The sequence below is a fragment of the Callionymus lyra genome, chromosome 8 (genome assembly GCF_982586985.1).
Source record: "Callionymus lyra chromosome 8, fCalLyr1.hap1.1, whole genome shotgun sequence".
NCBI classification, from domain to species: domain Eukaryota; kingdom Metazoa; phylum Chordata; class Actinopteri; order Syngnathiformes; family Callionymidae; genus Callionymus; species Callionymus lyra.
The window spans coordinates 26,043,993-26,060,263 of NC_141825.1; the positions used below are offsets into that span (position 1 = coordinate 26,043,993).

General features: G+C 41.6%; 1 protein-coding gene across 1 annotated transcript in view; it reads left to right on the forward strand.

The window, feature by feature from the left end:
• The first annotated feature begins 2,051 nt into the window (after positions 1–2,051).
• Positions 2,052–16,271, forward strand: part of LOC148074400 (unconventional myosin-IXAa-like) — a 59,766-nt gene continuing 45,546 nt past the window's right edge. Inside the window, exons 1-2 of the mRNA XM_087796614.1 lie at positions 2,052–2,255; positions 11,526–12,453. Coding sequence (XP_087652740.1) covers positions 11,593–12,453 — 861 coding nt within the window. The 5' untranslated portion in view covers positions 2,052–2,255; positions 11,526–11,592. The remainder of the gene's footprint in view (positions 2,256–11,525; positions 12,454–16,271) is intronic.

Sequence of the window (16,271 nt, forward strand, 5' to 3'; positions counted from 1 at the left end):
AGTACTTGACTCTGGTGTTGTGATAGTGTGGTAACAAGTATATATGTGTAGTATTGTCCAGTACTTGACTCTGGTGTTGTGATAGTGTAGTAACAAGTATATATGTGTAGTATTGTCCAGTACTTTACTCTGGTGTTGTGATAGTGTAGTAACAAGTATATATGTGTAGTATTGTCCAGTACTTGACTCTGGTGTTGTGATAGTGTAGTAACAAGTATATATGTGGACTATTGTCCAGTACTTGACTCTGGTGTTGTGATAGTGTAGTAACAAGTATATATGTGTAGTATTGTCGAGTACTTAATTCTGGTGTTGTGATAGTGTAGTAACAAGTATATATGTGTAGTATTGTCCAGTACTTGACTCTGGTGTTGTGATAGTGTAGTAACAAGTATATATGTGGAGTATTGTCCAGTACCTTACTCTGGTGTTGTGATAGTGTAGTAACAAGTATATATGTGTAGTATTGTCCAGTACTTGACTCTGGTGTTGTAGTATTTACAGACCACATGACTCTTGATGAAGTCATAACTGCTTTCATTAGTTTTTAAACCAAATATGTCCAAACATCAGCTTTAAAGGCTGCTGGAGTCAATGCATCCTCTCGTACTCAGTCATCGCCTGGATCACACAGGATTTCATTGTTACTTTAGCTGCGAGGATGTACTGACTGCTGCCATCTAGTGTCTGGAAATGTAATTGCAACATCAAAGTATGTCAACTGTAACTAAAGAATTATAAGCCATTATAGAACTAGGACAAAGTAAAATATTATTTCAAAGCCAAAACAATAATAAAGAAAACATACAGTGCTTTTGAATATTGATAGAGAAAAATGTGATATGACTGTATCCATTTTTATTTTATTTTTTTCTCATGACGGTACACATTAATCCTGATATGTAAATAATAATTATGACCCTGTGCTTTCTGCACAAGCTCTTTTTTACCATATATATATATATATGAAAAAACATTAAGCTAGCTCACAAAATAGAACTAACTGGAGCAAAAACATCATTAAATTGGAATAAAAGAGTTCATCACTAACTTCTAACACATGTATCTCTTGGTTCTAGTGCAGATCTTGAATTCCTCCATCGCACTGAAAGATTTTATTTATTAAACCTGTTGGATGTTTTGTTAAAATGCAAAGTAGGTTCATGTTGATGTGATGACGTATGAAGATGCCAGGATTTAAGATAAGATGATTTATAGATACTTCCAATAAGAGTTAAAGTGATGTTGAAGGAATTTGATGGGATGGAAATATTTGATCCTCTTGTTGGGATTATTTTCATAGTAATCTGTTCCTTTTTTAGAGTTTGTTTGTGTTTGTGTGAATGGCTGTCAAAGCGCTTTGTGACCCTGGTCTAGAAAGGCGCTATATAAATAGACATTATTATTATTATTATTATTATTATTTTAGTGAAGCCACACACTCTACCTGTACATGTCAGTAAATAACGTTTATGAGTCAATGTTTGTCATTTTGGAGGAAGCCAAACTGAGCTACATTAAAATAAACAAACATTTTTGTGTATAACTCTAAAAAGCATAGGATTACTCTGAAAATAATCTAGTAGAAAATGGGAGAAGTTTAAATATTTGGGTGAAACTATCACTTTAATATGATAGAAGAAAGTAAGAAAAAATATACAAAATATTAAATCAATAATTAAACTTTTGTCATGTCAGTTTTTAAATCCCCACTGAAGACATTTCTTCTTCTTTTTCTTTTCAAATGAAAGCTTCTTCTTCTCTTATATTTAACGTGTTTGTTTCTGGCTCCCCCCACTGTCAGAACGGTGTAACTGCATCATCATAAAATAAATAAAAAACGTCTCAATCCGGGTTTTCGTTTTCAATAACAATCACATTACTAATACTTCTACTATACTACAGTACTTTTTTCTTAATTCTATTAATAATAGTATATAATAAACGACCCCCCCTCCCTCCTCCTCCTCTCCTCCCCCTCCTAGCGGTTCGCGTGCACGCGCAATGCGGGTTCACGCCAGCGAGAGCGACAAGACGACGTGTCCGTGGAAACGCTCGTGTGTTGGATGGAACAACTGGTTCCGACCGGCGGGACCGCATCGGTCAGTGGCACCAGCAGGACCTCCAGACCCGGGACCAGTGTTTTCTCTCCGCGTTCACGGCGTTGTTGTGGTTTTTCTGCGCGTTTGTCTTCCTCCCTCGCGCGTGCGCGGCTCTGATGGAAGGAGGTTCGATGACGGAACACAAACGTGGAGGTAAGACCTGGATCTGAACGTAAGACTGGATCTGAGCGAACACGTCGAGGCTCCGTCAGTCAACATCCGTGAACAGACCATCATGGTCAACATGGACAACATGGTCAAACATCTCCTCCTTCATCCTCCAATGTCATGCTTCCGTGTTACGTAATGCGCGGATGTTGTGGGCGAAACATCTGCCTGTTGTGTTGGAGTGATGGAGGCTTGATCTATGTCTGTGTCTGTGTCTGTAGTGTTGGATCCTTGTGTCTGTAGTGTTGGATCCTTGTGTCTGTAGTGTTGGATCCTCTGTCTTTAGTGTTGGATCATCTGTCTGTAGTGTTGGATCCTTGTGTCTGTAGTGTTGGATCATCTGTCTGTGGTGTTGGATCCTTGTGTCTGTAGTGTTGGATCATCTGTCTGTGGTGTTAGATCCTTGTGTCTGTAGTGTTGGATCCTCTGTCTTTAGTGTTGGATCATCTGTCTGTAGTGTTGGATCCTTGTGTCTGTAGTGTTGGATCCTTGTGTCTGTAGTGTTGGATCCTCTGTCTTTAGTGTTGGATCATCTGTCTGTAGTGTTGGATCCTTGTGTCTGTAGTGTTGGATCCTTGTGTCTGTAGTGTTGGATCCTCTGTCTTTAGTGTTGGATCATCTGTCTGTAGTGTTGGATCCTTGTGTCTGTAGTGTTGGATCCTTGTGTCTGTAGTGTTAGATCCTTGTGTCTGTAGTGTTGGATCATCTGTCTTTAGTGTTGGATCATCTGTCTGTAGTGTTGGATCCTTGTGTCTGTAGTGTTGGATCCTTGTGTCTGTAGTGTTGGATCATCTGTCTTTAGTGTTGGATCATCTGTCTGTAGTGTTGGATCATCTGTCTTTAGTGTTGGATCATCTGTCTGTAGTGTTGGATCCTTGTGTCTGTAGTGTTGGATCCTTGTGTCTGTAGTGTTGGATCCTCTGTCTTTAGTGTTGGATCATCTGTCTGTAGTGTTGGATCCTTGTGTCTGTAGTGTTGGATCCTCTGTCTTTAGTGTTGGATCATCTGTCTGTAGTGTTGGATCCTTGTGTCTGTAGTGTTGGATCCTTGTGTCTGTAGTGTTAGATCCTTGTGTCTGTAGTGTTGGATCCTTGTGTCTGTAGTGTTAGATCCTTGTGTCTGTAGTGTTGGATCCTCTGTCTGTAGTGTTGGATCATCTGTCTTTAGTGTTGGATCATCTGTCTGTAGTGTTGGATACTAGTGTCTGTGGTGTTGGATCCTTGTGTCTGTGGTGTTGGATCCTTGTGTCTGTAGTGTTGGATCATCTGTCTTTAGTGTTGGATCATCTGTCTGTGGTGTTGGATCCTTGTATCTGTAGTGTTGGATCCTTGTGTCTGTAGTGTTGGATCCTCTGTCTGTAGTGTTGGATCATCTATCTTTAGTGTTGGATCATCTGTCTGTAGTGTTGGATACTAGTGTCTGTGGTGTTGGATCCTTGTGTCTTTGGTGTTGGATCCTTGTGTCTGTGGTGTTGGATCCTTGTGTCTGTAGTGTTAGATCATTGTGTCTGTAGTGTTGGATCATCTGTCTTTAGTGTTGGATCATCTGTCTTTAGTGTTGGATCATCTGTCTGTAGTGTTGGATCCTTGTGTCTGTAGTGTTGGATCCTCTGTCTGTAGTGTTAGATCATCTGTCTTTAGTGTTGGATCATCTGTCTGTAGTGTTGGATCCTTGTGTCTGTAGTGTTGGATCATCTGTCTTTAGTTTTGGATCATCTGTCTTTAGTGTTGGATCATCTGTCTGTAGTGTTGGATCCTTGTGTCTGTAGTGTTGGATCCTCTGTCTGTAGTGTTGGATCATCTGTCTTTAGTGTTGGATCATCTGTCTGTAGTGTTGGATACTAGTGTCTGTGGTGTTGGATCCTTGTGTCTGTGGTGATGGATCCTTGTGTCTTTGGTGTTGGATCCTTGTGTCTGTAGTGTTAGATCCTTGTGTCTGTAGTGTTGGATCATCTGTCTTTAGTGTTGGATCATCTGTCTGTAGTGTTGGATACTAGTGTCTGTGGTGTTGGATCCTTGTGTCTGTGGTGATGGATCCTTGTGTCTGTAGTGTTGGATCCTCTGTCTTTAGTGTTGGATCATCTGTCTGTAGTGTTGGATCCTTGTGTCTGTAGTGTTGGATCCTTGTGTCTGTAGTGTTGGATCCTCTGTCTTTAGTGTTGGATCATCTGTCTGTAGTGTTGGATCCTTGTGTCTGTAGTGTTGGATCCTTGTGTCTGTAGTGTTGGATCCTCTGTCTTTAGTGTTGGATCATCTGTCTGTAGTGTTGGATCATCTGTCTGTAGTGTTGGATCATCTGTCTTTAGTGTTGGATCATCTGTCTGTAGTGTTGGATCCTTGTGTCTGTAGTGTTGGATCCTTGTGTCTGTAGTGTTGGATCCTCTGTCTTTAGTGTTGGATCATCTGTCTGTAGTGTTGGATCCTTGTGTCTGTAGTGTTGGATCCTCTGTCTTTAGTGTTGGATCATCTGTCTGTAGTGTTGGATCCTTGTGTCTGTAGTGTTGGATCCTTGTGTCTGTAGTGTTAGATCCTTGTGTCTGTAGTGTTGGATCCTTGTGTCTGTAGTGTTAGATCCTTGTGTCTGTAGTGTTGGATCCTCTGTCTGTAGTGTTGGATCATCTGTCTTTAGTGTTGGATCATCTGTCTGTAGTGTTGGATACTAGTGTCTGTGGTGTTGGATCCTTGTGTCTGTGGTGTTGGATCCTTGTGTCTGTAGTGTTGGATCATCTGTCTTTAGTGTTGGATCATCTGTCTGTGGTGTTGGATCCTTGTATCTGTAGTGTTGGATCCTTGTGTCTGTAGTGTTGGATCCTCTGTCTGTAGTGTTGGATCATCTGTCTTTAGTGTTGGATCATCTGTCTGTAGTGTTGGATACTAGTGTCTGTGGTGTTGGATCCTTGTGTCTTTGGTGTTGGATCCTTGTGTCTGTGGTGTTGGATCCTTGTGTCTGTAGTGTTAGATCATTGTGTCTGTAGTGTTGGATCATCTGTCTTTAGTGTTGGATCATCTGTCTTTAGTGTTGGATCATCTGTCTGTAGTGTTGGATCCTTGTGTCTGTAGTGTTGGATCCTCTGTCTGTAGTGTTAGATCATCTGTCTTTAGTGTTGGATCATCTGTCTGTAGTGTTGGATCCTTGTGTCTGTAGTGTTGGATCATCTGTCTTTAGTTTTGGATCATCTGTCTTTAGTGTTGGATCATCTGTCTGTAGTGTTGGATCCTTGTGTCTGTAGTGTTGGATCCTTGTGTCTGTAGTGTTGGATCCTCTGTCTGTAGTGTTGGATCATCTGTCTTTAGTGTTGGATCATCTGTCTGTAGTGTTGGATACTAGTGTCTGTGGTGTTGGATCCTTGTGTCTGTGGTGATGGATCCTTGTGTCTTTGGTGTTGGATCCTTGTGTCTGTAGTGTTAGATCCTTGTGTCTGTAGTGTTGGATCATCTGTCTTTAGTGTTGGATCATCTGTCTGTAGTGTTGGATACTAGTGTCTGTGGTGTTGGATCCTTGTGTCTGTGGTGATGGATCCTTGTGTCTTTGGTGTTGGATCCTTGTGTCTGTAGTGTTAGATCCTTGTGTCTGTAGTGTTGGATCATCTGTCTTTAGTGTTGGATCATCTGTCTGTAGTGTTGGATACTAGTGTCTGTGGTGTTGGATCCTTGTGTCTGTGGTGTTGGATCCTTGTGTCTGTAGTGTTAGATCCTTGTGTCTGTAGTGTTGGCTCATCTGTCTTTAGTGTTGGATCATCTGTCTGTGGTGTTGGATCCTTGTGTCTGTGGTGTTGGATCCTTGTGTCTGTAGTGTTGGATCCTTGTGTCTGTAGTGTTGGATCCTCTGTCTGTAGTGTTTGATCCTTGTGTCTGTAGTGTTGGATCACCTTCTGTCTGTAGTGTTAGATCATTGTGTCTGTAGTGTTAGATCCTTGTGTCTGTAGTGTTAGATCATCTTCTGTCTGTAGTGTTAGATCCTTGTGTCTGTAGTGTTGGATCATCTTCTGTCTGTAGTGTTAGATCCTTGTGTATGTAGTGTTAGATCATCTTCTGTTTGTAGTGTTGGATCATCTGTCTGTAGTATTAGATCCTTGTGTCTGCAGTGTTAGATCCTTGTGTCTGTAGTGTGGATCTTCTGTCTGTAGTGTTGGATCTTCTGCCTGTAGTATTAGATCCTTGTGTCTGCAGTGTTAGATCCTTGTGTCTGTAGTGTGGATCTTCTGTCTGTAGTGTTGGATCTTCTGCCTGTTGCGTTGGATCTTCTGTCTGTAGTGTTGGATCTTCTGTCTGTAGTGTTGGATCCTTGTGTCTGTAGTGTTGGATCCTTGTGTCTGTAGTGTTGGATCCTCTGTCTGTAGTGTTGGATCCTTGTATCTGTAGTGTTGGATCCTTGTGTCTGTAGTGTTGGATAATCTGTCTGTAGTGTTGGATCCTTGTGTCTGTAGTGTTGGATCATCTGTCTTTAGTGTTGGATCATCTGTCTGTAGGGTTGGATCATCTGTCTGTAGGGTTGGATCCTTGTGTCTGTAGTGTTGGATCTTCTGTCTGTAGTGTTGGATCCTCGTGTCTGTAGTGTTGGATCATCTGTCTGTAGGGTTGGATCCTTGTGTCTGTAGTGTTGGATCTTCTGTCTGTAGTGTTGGATCATCTGTCTGTAGTGTTGGATCCTTGTGTCTGTAGTGTTGGATCCTTGTGTCTGTAGTGTTGGATCCTTGTGTCTGTAGTGTTGGATCTTCTGTCTGTAGTGTTGGATCTTCTGTCTGTGGTGTTGGATCACCTGAGTGTTGTGTTGGATCATCAGCTGTCTGTAGTGTTGGATCATCTGTCTGTAGTGTTGGATCCTCTGTCTGTAGTGTTGGATCATCTGTCTGTATTGTTGGATCATCTGATTGTTGGAACATCTGTCTGTAGTGTTGGATCCCTGTGTCTGTAGTGTTGGATCATCTGTCTGTAGTGTTGGATCATATGTCTGTAGTGTTGGATCATCTGAGTATAGTGTTGGATCATCATCTGTCTGTAGTGTTGGATCATCTGTCTGTAGTGTTGGATCATCATCTGTCTGTTGTGTTGGATCATCTGTCTGAAGTGTTGGATCCTTTGTCTGTAGTGTTGGATCATCTGTCTGTAGTGTTGGATCATCTCTCTGAAGTGTTGGATCCTTTGTCTGTAGTGTTGGATCGTCTGAGTGTAGTGTTGGATCATCATCTGTCTGTAGTGTTGGAACCTTTGTCTGTAGTGTTGGATCATCATCTGTCTGTAGTGTTGGATCATCATCTGTCTGTAGTGTTGGATCATCTGAGTCTAGTGTTGGATCATCATCTGTCTGTAGTGTTGGATCCTTTGTCTGTGGTGTTGGATCATCTGTCTGTAGTGTTGGATCCTCTGTCTGTAGTGTTGGATCATCTGAGTGTTTTGTTGGATCATCATCTGTCTGTAGTGTTGGATCCTCTGTCTGTAGTGTTGGATCCTTTGCCTGTAGTGTTGGATCCTCTGTCTGTAGTGTTGGATCATCATCTGTCTGTAGTGTTGGATCCTCTGTCTGTAGTGTTGGATCCTTTGCCTGTAGTGTTGGATCATCATCTGTCTGTAGTGTTGGATCCTTTGTCTGTAGTGTTGGATCATATGTCTGTAGTGTTGGATCATATGTCTGTAGTGTTGGATCCTCTGTCTGTAGTGTTGGATCCTTTGTCTGTAGTGTTGGATCCTTTGTCTGTAGTGTTGGATCATATGTCTGTAGTGTTGGATCCTTTGTCTGTAGTGTTGGATCATATGTCTGTAGTGTTGGATCCTCTGTCTGTAGTGTTGGATCCTTTGTCTGTAGTGTTGGATCCTTTGTCTGTAGTGTTGGATCATATGTCTGTAGCTTAGAATCCTCTGTCTGTAGTGTTGGATCATCTGTCTGTAGTGTTGGATCCTCTGTCTGTAGTGTTGGATCCTCTGTCTGTAGTGTTGGATCATCTGTCTGTAGTGTTGGATCATCTGTCTGTAGTGTTGGATCCTCTGTCTGTAGTGTTGGATCCTCTGTCTGTAGTGTTGTATCCTCTGTCTGTAGTGTTGGATCATCTGTCTGTAGTGTTGGATCCCTGTGTCTGTAGTGTTGTATCCTCTGTCTGTAGTGTGTATATATATATATATATATATATATATATATATTTCGTTTTTTAAGAGACAGGAAATACTCACAAAATACATAACAAAAAAACTAAAAGTCTGCTTATGTTAAAAGTTAAAGTAAAAAATAAGATAAAATAAAAATAAAATCTATAAAGTTTGTTATCATATTTTTAAAATGTATCAAACAAGTTACAACTGAAGTATTTCAGCAACAATATATGTTTTAAAAGCAAACATCCCAGTAAACGACGGTTCCTTCGTTTGTTTTGCCATCAATATATTCATGAGCGAAGAAAAGCTTCATCACGATGAGCTTCTTTCTCTCCACGGACCAGAGCTGTGGTCGTTTAATTCATGCTCGTGTCGTAAACTCTCTTGTATCCCCAGAGAGATGACATCAACCGACGGTCACGTGTGCAAGTGTCTGAACATGCAACACAGCGGCGTGACAAGCTGCCTCATGTATGTTTCATGTATGCTGACGGTGGTCGTCTCAGATGTAGCAGCTCTAGAAGCTGTAGAAGCTGTAGAAGCTCTAGAAGCTGTAGAAGCTGTAGAAGCTCTAGAAGCTGTAGCAGCTGTAGAAGCTGTAGAAGCTGTAGAAGCTGTAGAAGCTGTAGAAGCTGTAGAAGCTCTAGAAGCTGTAGAAGCTCTAGAAGCTGTAGAAGCTGTAGAAGCTGTAGAAGCTCTAGAAGCTCTAGAAGCACTAGAAGCTGTAGAAGCTCTAGAAGCTCTAGAAGCTCTAGAAGCTGTAGAAGCTCTAGAAGCTCTAGAAGCTGTAGAAGCTCTAGAAGCTCTAGAAGCTGTAGAAGCTGTAGAAGCTCTAGAAGCTGTAGAAGCTCTAGAAGCTCTAGAAGCTGTAGAAGCTCTAGAAGCTGTAGAAGCTCTAGAAGCTGTAGAAGCTGTAGAAGCTGTAGAAGCTCTAGAAGCTGTAGAAGCTGTAGAAGCTCTAGAAGCTGTAGAAGCTGTAGAAGCTCTAGAAGCTCTCGTCACCACGAGCAGCAGAAATCTCAGCGGCTTCACGCACATGTTGTGATGCAGGACCTGGCAGAGGCAGCCGAGTGGAAGGACTTCATAGTGAGAAGAAGAAGCAGCTCTGAGGACAGAGATGGTTTCTGAGGGAGACGTTTACATCATGACCTGAGACTAGATCGCAAAGATGTGGAGTCATGACGAACATTTTGACGAGGGCCGCACGATATATCGGAGAAATATACCGTATTTTCCGGACTATAAGTGGCAGTTTTTTTCATATATTGTCCGGGGGTGCGAGCGACTTATGTGTGAAATTATTAACACATTATTATCGGTATATCATTTCACATGTTATTTTCACACTAAACCACCAGAGGGCGCTCTAGGCCTGTGTTGATCATTTCCACGTAGAAGAGGAAGCATCTTCTACCTCCGGAGTTAGTTAGTTGTTTAAAAGTGACACGAGGATGAAGAGTTATTTGGAGTTACACGGATGGTTTGGTAAACTTGTTAGTTATTTATGCTATAGTTCTCTGAATAACTCTTCATATGTTATGTTAACATACCAGGTTCTCACTTCATGTAACGTAACGTACAATTATTCTGTTGTTGCCTCTAGTTTTATTTTAAATTGTCTTTCAAGATCACATGTCTGTTCTTGGTGTTGATTTTATCAAATAAATTTCCCCCAAAAATGCGACTTATACTCCAGTGCGACTTATATATGTTTTTACTTCTTTATTATGCATTTTATGTCTGGAGCGACTTGTGCTCCGGAGACACTTATAGTCCGGAAAATACGGTAGATATCGCAATATTGTCACGTGCGATACGCATATGGAAAACGTGATAATTTATAATTTTTTATTGTATAAATCAATCATTTCTTAAATGTGCACTTCGACCAATCAGTGTCAAGTTCTGTAAAGTTGTCAATTCGTACTTCTATGTCTTGTTGTTGTTTACGTCTCCGTCCGTCTCTGAACTGTGCGGCGCAGCTTGTTAGGCTCGGTTGCTATGGCGACGCGTCTTGACTCAGTTTATACACGGAAGTAATACTAACTTGTGATCTAGTCAAACACTAGTGATCCAGTCACTCGTCTCTTTCAACCTCCTTTGTTAAAGCAACATATTGTAAGAACTTTTCATCTCGTCTCAGTTGTTTTCTTATAAGATCGTGAACTTCCAAACAAACCTGTCCGTCTTCACCGTATGCTAACGAGCTAAGTTGTTAGCGTCATTTATAAAGTGTTATGTGTGCGTGTACAAGGAGGTGGATTTATTATTGATTTGCTGATATCACGACGCGCCGGCGGCTCCTCTCTGATGTCGCTCAGTTTGGCGGGAAACTGATGCAAGTCCCGCGAGACTGAGCGTTAGAAGTGAGATTTTTCTACCATCATGTCGACACCGAAATGCGGAAATAAACGAAAAGGAAATATCTCATAGTTTTCCTTCTTTAAACCCCCGGACCTCCACTACAGTACTCGTATTGATTCTAAATTTTTAGGTTAAAGAAAAAAACATCGCATTAATATCGACTATATCACACTTATTTCCAATATCGTGCAGTCCTAGTACAGTACTACAGTACTCGCTCCTGCGCTTGACTCCAGGTGTACATTTTGAGCTGAAGGAAAAAATATCGCAATTCAAGACGCCAATATCGCACTTATTTAAAATATCGTGGAGCCCTAACTTTGACGATAGTTTTGCAGCTACGTTAGTGTCGTTCCTAAAATCCTAAAACTTAACACATTATTAACATTGTGAGTAATCATAAAGAAGAAGAAGCAGGATTGCAACACTTTATCAAGAAGTAAAACTATCTTGTCTCACAACGGTTGTTTTTGAAGTGGAAGGTTTTCAAGAGTATCATTTGTGTGAAACTGTGAAATGTTAGTGAGAGTCCAGGAAAGTTTTTATAAAGAAAAGTGAGAAGTGTTTATGCTATGTAATGTACTATGGTAACTACTTGTCGAAACCCAAAGGATAGTTTCTACTTCTGCAAAAACTAAAACAATAACACACATAGCAAGAACTGAAAATCAATGCAACAGAAGTGAAATCATACATATTTCTGTGCGGCTCAGGCAGCATGAAGTAATGAAGTTAGGATTTAAATCAACTTGTACTGCTTGTTACAGTGATCCCTGTTTCAGCATTTTTTTCTCTTCCATTCCAGCTGCGATGGCCTGATCGTGTCCTCTGGGTCCCGAAGGTAGAGCGCTCATGGGACCTCCTGTGCCACCATGAGTTTACACGATGGCTACACCGGCTGTAACCCGCGGCGGCGCCTGGAGGACCAGGATTTCCACCTGCGGGTTTACCCGGGCGCCCTGGCCGAGGGCACCATCTACTGCCCGGTCAGCGCCCGCAAGAACACCAGCGCCGCCGAGGCCATCGAGTTCCTCATCCAGCAGCTGCAGCTGGAGCGTACCAAGTGCTACGTGTTGGCGGAGGTGAAGGAGTTCGGCGGCGAGGAATGGATCCTGAACCCGGGCGACTGCCCCGTGCAGAGGATGATGCTGTGGCCTAGGAGCGCCCTGGATAACCGTGGCAGCGGCGAAGACTACCGCTTCCTGCTGCGAGAAAAGAACCTGGACGGCTCCATCTACTATGGAGGGAGTCTGCAGATGTGGCTCCAAGTGACCGAGGAGCGTCAGCGCCTGGTGGAACGAGGTTTCCTCCCCCAGCCGGCGGGCAGCAACCCCCCTACTGACCTGTGCGCTCTCCCGGAGCTGACGGAGTTCGCCTTGCTGGACAGCCTTCGCGCACGCTTCCGGCAAGAAAAGATCTACACCTACGTCGGAAGCATCCTCATCGTGATCAACCCCTTCCAGTTCCTGCCGGTCTACAATCCCAAATATGTGAAACTGTACGACAACCACACGCTGGGGAAGCTGGAGCCGCATATTTACGCCGTGGCCGACGTGGCCTACCATGCGATGCTGCAGCGGAGGAAGAACCAGTGCATCGTCATTTCCGGCGAAAGCGGATCTGGGAAAACGCAGAGCACAAACTTCCTCATTCATCACCTGACGGCGCTCAGCCAAAAGGGATTTGCCAGTGGAGTCGAGCAGATCATCCTCGGGGCGGGACCAGTGCTGGAGGTAAGTGGCCGGGTGTGAGAAAAGCTTCTCTCTATAGGTCAGGGGTCGGGAACCTTTTTGACTCAGAGAGCCATGAAAGCAAAATATTTGGAAATTTATTTCAGTGAGAGCCATATAAATAATATTCAGATGTAAGAATCTGTGCTTGACACGAATTCAAGCCCTTTTCCTTTGTTCATCAAAATCAACAAAGAATTCAGACGGGTTCATCCCTTTCCATGCCTCCATTTCAATATGTCCATCATATTTAAATGAAGCACAAGACTAACATTTCTCCATTTCTGTGATCATGAAAAAACAAAAACAAATGAAAACATGAATTCAAACTAACAGTTTATATTTGTTAATTTTAAACATGTCTGATATGAATCACACAAGTGGATTCATTAAATTTCAGATGAAGTTTAACGAGAATAAAACTGTTCATCAGTAACTTCACATCATCATCGCTTTTTCTGATCGTCTCTGACGTCATTAGAATGTGTCTCACCTGCACCTGTTTAACGTGTTTGTGTTTCTGCGTATTCTTATTACATTCGTGAGATAAAGGTCATTTACAAATAGTCATCATGTGATGGTGTATTAATGCAAGTGTGTTTTAAGGACTCGATCACAAAAGGAAAACCAGCATTTGTTGCTTTCATTGAAACCTGCAGCTTAACTTTGATGGACCTGACGTCATGTTTCTGTGACTCTAGAGAAGAACCTGAAGCGATCAAACGCGCATTATTTTGTTCGATATATTATTTTAAAAAAACAAGCTTATAATTCTATATCGTTTTTCTGAATTGCGTAAAATGACTGTCGCACGTTTTGCTCTTTTTATTCTCGATTCATATGATCTTTTCCGTGCGTTCAGTGGAAGAGGCGGGAGCTCTGATTGGCTGCTGTGCATGTCAATCAAATTTTCACCCAATCGGCACAATAACCATTTGATTGACATGCACAGCAGCCAATCAGAGCTCTCTTTACTATTTTCTTATATCATATTTTATTAAATCACGCGATCTACTCGCAACGGTCGATCGCGATCGACGTATTGTCCACCCCTGAAACAAGTGATAATATTTTATGTTTTATCTGAAAAGCTGCGAGCCAGATGCAATCATCAAAAGAGCCACACCTGGCTCGCGAGCCATAGGTTCCCGACCCCTGCTATAGGGTATATACGCCGGCGGGTTCAAATCTCGGCCTGCCAAATCACTTATGTGGTCTGCAAGGGTTTTAAACAACTATTGAATTCTAGTTTCACGCTACGCTAGACCGTCTACGAGGAGGACTGGGTATCAATTTTCCTATATCGGTACTTATGCCATTACTTTTGTACAAGTTCCTGATTAGTTCTTTTTCTTTATACCAATTTCAAAAGATCACATCTAACAAAAAGAAAATGAGATTATACACATTGAAAAATATTTATTTTAGATTTTCAACTTTGGTACATTTAAGCTGTTTTCTTACAGAATAAATCAATAATGGACAATCTCCAGTGTAAAGGAACACTTGCTAGCGACTGACAAATTCATCCGATGTTCTCTGCCTTTGATACTAACAAGTGTAACTTTGACACAAATAACACAAGTATGGCATTGATTAAATGACTCATTGAGCCAGATGCATGTTTTAAAACAGTGTTTTTTGTTGTTTTTTATTGATTGGTGCACTTTACTTTTTAACCATTGATTTCCTGAACATTACTGTTCACATCGGAGTGGATAAAATAACCAGAAATCATCTTATTTTAGTGACCTAGATTTGCGTAAAACGGCGCATTTGCTTTTCCTGCGAGTCGTTAAATCAATTTTCTTAGTCCTAATCTCACGAGAATTATTCAACACGATAATTTTCAATACACTTGCATAACAATTTTAGGGCAAACTGAATTTTAGTGATATATTGTGATTTTTTTTTTCCCACTTTTGTTTGGTTGGATTAAAAGACCTAAAAGCTAAAATATTTCCAAACCTTAGCTTTAAAAGATGGAGTCGACTGTATCCTCTTGTCCTCAGTCATTGCCGGAATCTAGCAGGATTTCATTGTTCCCTTTAGCTGCAGAAGACTTAATGACTACTGCCATCTTGAGGCTGGAAGTTAAATTGCAACACAAAAATGATTGTGAATATTTGCATGTTAGTCGTTGAGTTTGGGCCATATTTTGCCAGAGATTAACACCTATCCCATTAAGTCTCCATATGAAGGATTAAAGCGCCCGTTGTTTTAATCCATCAATCCCTGATTTACTGTCCAGGAAAAATCACAACAAATGAAATACATCATTATTTGTAGTCTCTCTCTCTTTATGACGGAAAACGACGCTTCAAATTAATTTTCGAGACGAAATATTTAGGTCATATTTTCCTGAGCCCTAGTAGAGATTATTCACCTCAAGCCTGACGTATCAAAGCCTCTCAGCTAAACTTGCTTTTAATCTAACGAATGCATACGTTCGGATGGTAACGAATAAATAAGAAAAGTAACTGATCCATCTTTTTTTTCACTTTTTTCTCCATGTGTTGTGTCGACAGCAGCAGATTCTCTTGTGACTGTTTTGTTAGCATTGATGAGATTTGGAGCATTTCAAATTTTGACCTACTTCAGTGTGAATGCGAGATAAAACGAGAGAGAGGGGGAGAGAGAGAGAGAGAGAGAGAGAGAGAGAGAGAGAGAGAAGATGAGGGAGAAAATTGGATTTTCTCTCTTTTTCCTTCGTACAAGACGAGCCTGCTTTGAGCCTCGCGATCATCAAACCTGATCAACCCGTCGATGCTCGAGCATCGATGAAGATTTTAAATTCCGTGTCATTGTCGTCCTACACGGACCCGCAGAGAAGATCCTCTTCTCGACCGCCCACCACGGCCCACCACGGCCCACCACGGCCCACCACGGCTCACCACCACAGGCTCGGTGGGGGGAGGGATGACGGGAAGAGAAGGGAATTATATCAAAGGAAGAGGAACCACGAGGATGAAGAGGAGCTTTTTGCTCGAGAACCTGCCGTCGCTTTGGAGCGTTTGATGTTTGTGTCTCTCGTCTCTCGCACTCGCGCGTCCGACGTCTTCACGAACTCCAGGGTCGATTTATACGTAAATAAGTGGAGAATCAAGTGAAAACATGAGATAAAATATGAAGAAATATAAACAATGACAAAAACCTGTGCTGTGACTCAAATCGCATACTTCTTAGTATACTAGAAGTTAGTATCATCAGGATAGTGTACGTACTAACTAGTAACTAATCCTCCACAGATAGTATGTCTCAAATCACATACTTCTCTTAGTATACTAGAAGTTAGTATCATCAGGATAGTGTACGTACTAACTAGTAACTAATCCTCCACAGATAGTATGTCTCAAATCAAACTCTGCTGCTACACACTAACAGGAAATGACGCGACAGCTTCTTCTTCTACTACTATTTAACGATGATTTCAACCAGCTGTAAGAACACTATCGCCACCTGCTGGCAGCACGTTTAGCAAGTTTGGAAAAAATGTGATAATCAAAATATTCGCAAGATATTTACGCTGGTATCAGCAGCGAAGACGTGTCATCCTTCTACTGCTGCTGAAAATACACCTGTAAGTATATGAATATATATGGATATATATATATGACGTAACTTCCGTTTAAAACGTCATTAAGATGGCGGCCGTTTAGGTTAGTGTCCATCGATCCATACTCAGTTTTGTGGGCGTTATAGTTTCAATTTAGTGTGTATGGAGCACTACATTTACATACTAAGAATTGAGATGCACTTAAATAAATAATGCACTAAAAATACTAACTTTGAGTACACAAGTATGCGATTTGAGACACAGC